General features: G+C 32.2%; 1 protein-coding gene across 1 annotated transcript; it reads left to right on the top strand.

Moving 5' to 3' along the window:
• Positions 1-3,624: 3,624 nt before the first annotated feature.
• On the top strand, positions 3,625-6,432 carry LOC132748047 (uncharacterized). Its single transcript, XM_060737592.1, has one exon. The coding sequence runs from the start codon at positions 4,323-4,325 to the stop codon at positions 5,409-5,411; it is 1,089 nt and encodes a 362-aa protein (XP_060593575.1). The 5' UTR covers positions 3,625-4,322; the 3' UTR covers positions 5,412-6,432.
• The last annotated feature ends 1,267 nt before the right edge of the window (positions 6,433-7,699 follow it).

Raw genomic sequence — 7,699 nt, 5'->3', positions numbered from 1 at the left:
ATGTAGGATCTTTATAAAAGATACAAAACACTGGTGAAGATGCAGTAAAAAGCAATGTAAAATAAGAAAACCAGCATAAACTACATACTGACATGAAATTAGTTTTAAGTCATATTAAGCAAAAAATAGAAAATACAATTTTTATAAAAAAAAATATTAAAATGAAGAATTATAATGTACAAAATTAATAAAGTGATGATAACTATATACAAAATTTAGGAACAGCTATGGGAACTAAAATGGCACAATCTTATGCTTCATTATTTATGGGAAAATTTGAAATGGATTTTTTAAATACATGTGAAAGAAAACCCTCAATATGGCTGCGATTTCTTGATGATATTTTTTTCATTTGGGACCACAGTGAAGAGGAGCTTATTACATTTTTTAATGAAATTAACAACTAACACACCACTATTAAATTTACTTATAACTACTCAAAAACAAATGCAACATTTCTAGACGTAAATTTGGAAAAGAAAGATAACTGTGAAATTGAAACTAGTGTCCATGAAAAAATAACAAATGCCCATCAATATATTGAATTTTCTTCATGCCATCTCTTGTCATGTAAGAAAGGTATTCCATTTAGCCAGGCTAAACGATACAGACGAATTACATCAAATAACTTATATGAAAAAGACTGTGACAAACTACGAGGTTATTTCCGTGCCAGAAACTATCCAGAAAATATCATTACAGACACAATTACCAGAGCATCAACTTTATCGAGGGAGGATACATTAAAATTAAAAGACAAATCAGAAGAACGTGAAAATATTATCCCGTTTGTGTGTACATTTAATCCATCTTTACCCTATATAGGTAAAATAATTAACCAATATTGGAACCTATTGAAATTTTCTCCAAATGAAAGTGTACGTAAATTATACAAATACAAACCAATTGTTGCTTATAAGAGACCGAGAAATTTACAAGACAATTTAGTTCATACTCATATTTAAATGCCAAATTCATGGTTGGTTCAGTATCTAAATGTTGTCGACCTCGTTGTACTCATTGTAATAATATTGTTGAATCTAATAATTTTTCAAGTACTACTATACCTAAAGAATTTGCTATAAAACGTGATTTTTCATGTATATCTTCAGATGTCATTTATCTTATAACTTGTAAAAAATGTAAAAAAACAGTATGTTGGTCAAACTCAGCAAAAATGTAGTCAAAGAATGAATAGCCACAAATTTGATATTAAACACTTTCCTGACACTATTACCAATGTATATGAACATTTTAATTCTGAAGGGCATTCTATCAAAGATTTTTCATTTATGCCAATTGATAAAGTAAAGAATAATTGGCAAAGCTTATTAAAAGAAACTTCATGGATGTATAAGCTAGGTACAATTATTCCTGATGGCATGAATTCCAAAATACTTTATTAATTTTGTAGATTATAATTCTTCATTTTAATTTTTTTTTATAAAAATTTTCTATTTTTTGCTTAATATGACTTAAAACTAATTTCATGTCAATATGTAGTTTATGCTGGTTTTCTTATTTTACATTTCCTCTTAAAGCATTCTTTAAGGATTCCGATTTCTTTATTATTACATTTTCCCTGCACTTTTTGCACCAACCGATCCAATGTCTGACCGTTTTTAGCTCACCTGACCACGAAGTGCATGGTCAAGGTGAGGTACATGTATAGTGATGGGGCTATATCCGTCGTCCGTCGTCGTGCGTAGTGTGTCGTCAAAAATTGGATTGTTAACAACCTACCAGTCACAGTTTTGATTGGATCATCATCGAACTTTGTTAGAATGTTTATCTCAATGAAATACAGGTCAAGTTCGAAGATGGGTCATCTCGGGTCAAGAACTAGGTCACATGCAGGAGCTAAAAATAGAAAAAGCTTGTTAACACTCTAGTGGCTGCATTATTGTTCCAAATTTCCTGGAAATCAGTCAGGAAGGTTGTTTGGATGATTTCTAGGTCAACTTCGAATATGGGTAATCTCCGGTCAAAAACTTGATCATAGGGGCTAAAAATAGAACACTCTTGTTAACACTCTAGTGGCTGCAGTTTTTATCCAAGCATGCTGGAAATTGGTCAGGAAGGTTGTTTTGATGATTTCTAGTCCAAGTTTAATATGGTTCATCTCCGGTCAAAAACTAGGTCCACATATTTTGAAATATCAGGAAGGTCGTTTTGATGATTTCTATGTCGCGTTTGATTATGGATCACCTGTGGTCAAAATATAGGTCACACTGCCCAAATATGGAAAAAACCTCGTAAATACTATAATGGTAACATTTTGACTCAATTCTCATCAAACTTGGTCAGGATGCTTGTCTTGTTAATTGCTTGGAGGACTTAAATATGGGTATCTCTGATGAAAAACTAGGTCACAGGAGCTAAAAATAGAAAATCTTGTGAACGCTCTAGTGGCTACTATTGTTATCCAAATATCATGGACATTGATCTGCCAGTTTGTTTTGATGATTTCTAGGTCAAGTTCCAATATGGGTCACCTGGGGTCAAAAGCTAGGTCACACTGCCCAAATGTGGAAAAACATTTTGAACACACTAGAGGTCACATTTTTGACTCAATTATCATTTAACTTGGTCAGGATGCTTGTCTAAGACATTGCTCGGATACGGTTGATGGGTCAGGGGAGCGATCTAGGGCCATCTTTGCCCTCTTGTTCTTTACATAGATTATACCGCTGTAAATGATAAAATAAAAAAGTAGAAAATTTAAATTAAGTTTTTTCAGTTTATTTCTAGTCATATTGGCCACAGGCCCAAAATCTAAAGTACAACAGCACCATCAAACAATTGCAAAAGCATTTGTAAAGCTACTTGTAATGGATTGAATTATTAAATGATTATACAGTATTAAGCTTTTACTTTCTTATATTCATTGCATGATATAACTATTTAGCGATTGATGTATCTTTTTCTGTTATTGTTGATGACACGAGGGAATAAGATAAATCATGGGAATAGTGATGTAATCATGTATCAGCTCTGATATTGTTATATATAGTGAACACATAGTGAAGAAAAAATGATATTAATCCTCAATAACATAAATTTTTGTCTTTAAGCAAGGAAAGCAATATCATAAAACTCTACACATTCCAAGATGTCTAACTTTTTCTACCATAAGAATATGACATGAATAGCGAAAATTAGAACTTATATCTGTTAAATCTGAACTTAAATATCGTTCAACATCAAGTAAGGTCTTAAAGTGCTTGTAATGAAAAGGAACAACTTCACAGGTTCATTAGTAAAAAAAATATTCATTTTGTTTCAAAACCCCGCCATTTTTATAATGAAAGTTAAATTTAGCACCTCAATCTATCTTATTAAAGGTAAAAAAATTACAGTTTTTGACGAGTCTTTCTTCGGTAATCGGTATGTATAAAAGTTTTCCGACGAAATCCGCAACATTTTCCAGGAACTACGCGATAGTTATCAGAAGAACTCCTGACAAGTTATCATAAAGACTCCATCCTCCGTGAGACAGTTCCTCCCCCGTGAACTCGTGTAGAAGCAAGGGAACGCAAATTGACCATATAGAAGCCGTTTTGGTTAGTCACACGAAATATTACTGAAGAAAATGAACTTCTAATCTCTTTTTCTTATGTATTTCCAGGTATGTTGTGACACACACAAAAAACAAGGTAAATATATTGGGAGTACACATGTCATTTTAACCAGAGGTGACGTAATACCTACCTGTATGTACATTTCATGTTGGGCAAATGAAATTAAAAATCATTACATGTGTTATGAAACAGAGCATGATAGATTTTTTAATCAAATATCAAAAAAATGTGTCACTCATTAAATGACATCGTCGCGGAAATAAACTTGCACTACACCAAAATCTGGTAAAAGAAGATAATTCAATGTGTACATGTAAAATAGAAAAAAAATCGCACAGTTCCCACCCGTAAATAATGAAAATTAAGATTGGACATTATTTATAGGCTTAATCAAATAAGCAATTATAATCACTATTATTACATGAAGTACATGGAAAACATGTTAGCTATGGTGTCTCGGGGTGTCTTTAGGTAGTCTTGGGTGTCTTTAGGTAGTCTTGATGTGTCTTAGAGTGTCTTGGGGTACCGACGAATAAAAGCCTAAACAGAAAACGAAAGTACATGTAGTTACTATGGCAGTTAAGGGACTTTGGTGTAGCCGTTCACTATTTTTTTAATTGTTGCTCAAAATACTGACAAGGGTTCGGACAACGATATCATACACCAGACTGTGACAAATTTAGTGTGTCGTGTTTGTAAAAACAACGACAATTAGATTAGGTAGTCATAGAATTAGGAACAATGGATAGAAATTCAAGTTCAGACGAAGAATGTGAAGATGAAATTCCTACTTTCGACTTCACAAAACAGTCATGGAAAGATGATGTGACCTTTGTTTTTGATGAAAAGAAGCTGTACGCTTCAAAGTCTGTTTTAGCAATATTTTCACCAGTATTTGAGACAATGTTTGGTTCCGACTTTAAAGAGAAAGTAGAAAATGAAGTGGTATTGCCAGGAAAGAATGCTGATGACTTTGAAGAATTCTTACACTGTTTGTATCCCAAGTCAAACAAACGTGTCACTAAACATAATGTTCTTGTAGTGCTACCGCTAGCTCACGAATACCAAGTTTCAACGGTCATGAAAGAATGCGAAAGTACCATTCGGATGAATTTACAAGGCGATACAGTTTTGAATACAGAACAGTTGTTGAAATACTATAACGTTGTGTCACGTCTTGGGCTACCGGAATTAAAGCAAAATGTCATAGAAGAACTGCTTGATACAAAAGAAAGCAAAATGATTTTGAAAGAGGCTGAACAAACAATTTGCCCCAACTTGCTACATGAATTTAAAAATGACGTCATTGCTATACAAGAGGAGCGCCTCTTTGACTTTAAAACAAAATATGTAAAACAATATATGATGTCAACAAGAAACATCAGTGAATACGAACATGCAAGAGGAGATCTAATAGAACATCAGATAGTGAATGTTTTTGATCCTGATTTGCAAAATAATGTATACAGCAGATCGGTGAAAATGTGGAACGCAATTTTTTATATCAGCGCATCTGTAGATCAAAAAGCGGAGGAAAAACAGAGCGAAAAATATTTAGCTGTGTACCTAAACTGCAGTTTGCCAGATGACAAATGGTCATGTGATGTAACAGCTGACATCGTTCTTGAAAATGTGTTTGCAGTTCAAAATAAGGTTATGTCCAAAAGGAACATTTCTAAAGTGTTCAAAGGAAAAACTGCACCAGCATGGGGATTCTCTTCTTTCGAAAAGCTTTCGAAATTTTTGATTGGTACCACAAAAAATATTGAAAACTACACCGGAAAAGTTACTGTATTCATTTTAGCAAAGCAACCAGTAAAAGAAATTTAAGGACAATTCATAATCAAACAGAGAACACATAAATAAACATCCATTATCTGTTGTCATATGTATAGACACATTTAACAATAAGTAATTTGCTTTGTAAGATGTGACTTAATTTTCATTTTTTTTTGTAAATGATTAACAAAAGTTTTATGTTCATTTGATATTGTTAAGCTCATAATGTTTTTACTTTGGATGAAATGCATTCACACATACAAAATGTACTTTCTTGTAAATGGTAGACATGCTTTTGGGTTGTCGATGATTAGCTATACCATAGCAACTTTTTTGCAAGATTATTAATTGTGAATCTGCTAAAGCAAACTGTCGGAAACCAATGCTACTTATGTCAGCATATGTAAATGCCTACGTTTTCAAAACTATTACTCATCAGCGGAAGTTGTCGCTTCGGGGTGTTTGTTTAACATTTGAAAGGCTGACTATCGCATTGTTTAAGTAATGGATCGGCATTATTTTTAACATTCTACGTCTCAATTTTTTCGTCATATATAATGTTGAACTAATTGTTCATAAACAGTAAGCAAAAATACAGTATATATGATGGCAATATGTTCTAGAAGACCACACGACCGATAGAATATTGTTGTGAATGTGTGCTAATTTAAAAATCCGGATTTGTATAAATGTACATATCAACAAATTATTTTACCATTTTTATAAACTTTACTTTATACATTTAATGCGCCACTAAACTGAATTTTTCAAATATTGAATATGACACCGAAAAATGTACTTGCAATTTTCATTTATTAATTTAGAAGTAATTAAATGATTTTATGGTTAAATGACATTTGGCATCTTTAGGAATAGCCTAAACTTTTTTCATTATGATGTGTTAATGATATCAGTAAGTATATGTATAAAGTATTGATTTTTTATTTGTTTAGGGCTTGATATTTTTTTTCTTGATTAAGATTAAGTTACTTACATAGATCTTTACAGCATGTTGTCACTAGATACTTGGAACATTTTAACTTAATACTGAGAAATTTCAATAAAAGGTTATTGGCCGAACTCAACCTTGTTTGATATTTATACCTTTTTCATCTTCTAGGAAATGATTAAAGCTTTGTAACGCATATATACGGCAAAAACCTCTCCAAATACTCAAATTTAGATGAAGAAATTGCAATGACCAATTTGGAAACATCTGTATTAGTATCATAATACACTTATGATTCTTCTTGGTAAACCTTACCCCCTTCACACACACCTAGCCCCTTGATTCCCGTATCGGCCATTTTGGTTTTGTATTTCGTATTACCTTTTTTAAATACACATTAGTATGACTATATTAGCTTGTTTAAATATTTTCAGTCTGATAAAACACAGTTTTGTCATTTGGTCTCAAAAGTTTTTTGCATACTGTGGTTAATATCTGTACATTTTGTCAGTTTAAGGATCGGAAAAAGTGAATGGTTAAATCTTCTATATATATTTCGCAAAAAAGATAAAACTTTCTGTCATCTAGCCATTTCCAAAATTTATGCTGCATAATTAACTTTGGTCCATAATCTTGTTGTTGCAGAACAATAACTCTTAATCTGGAAAGGAGGGAGATCCATCGGAAGCATGGTGAAAACATATTACATATGTTTTGAAAATTTCAGACTGTTGCATTGTGTTTATCAATGAGAGATATTTAAAGAGAGCAACAATCTCTCACGCCCCCTAACAACGGATTAGAGCCGTGCTTTAAATAAGAGCATAACGAGATCTAGAAAGACTGATATTAAAGAAAAGGGTCATACCATACACTGATAATTTGAGTTTCAATTGTTTTATGCTTACAAATTATTGTTCCAAAAGACGGATGGAAATGCGAATCTTTAGACAGTCAAGGCAGAATTACCAGTAGATGGTGAGTGGTTTGTTGAAAAACATTACATTCAGAACGTTTTAAACTATATACGTGGTAGCATTTCCGTTTTATTGCACTGTCAACTTAAAACATTGATTTATTGATCGATCGATCGATCGATTGATTGATGATTGATTAATTGATTGATTTTATTGAAGCACATATGTAATAAAGCTTCATGTAGAAGTTATAATTTGTAAGTAAAATATAAGAGCAAAGCGCAACACGTGTCGTATAGCTGGTTGCACAGGCTAATGAGTCATACACGCTATATTCAAAAAGAATGACGAGTCAACATGTATATACATATATTAAGGTTTTTATTTCATAATGTGCACTATGGAACATGACTTTGATTTATGAATATTATAGTGCAGGATACATGCGGACACTTTTTAAAAATTTTAAAAAT

This window comes from Ruditapes philippinarum, unplaced genomic scaffold (assembly GCF_026571515.1).
Source record: "Ruditapes philippinarum isolate M1 unplaced genomic scaffold, ASM2657151v2 ctg2374_1_1_1_1, whole genome shotgun sequence".
In the NCBI taxonomy this organism is placed as follows: domain Eukaryota; kingdom Metazoa; phylum Mollusca; class Bivalvia; order Venerida; family Veneridae; genus Ruditapes; species Ruditapes philippinarum.
Note: the sequence above shows the minus strand (reverse complement) of the source record. Positions and strands in the feature narration are given on the sequence as shown.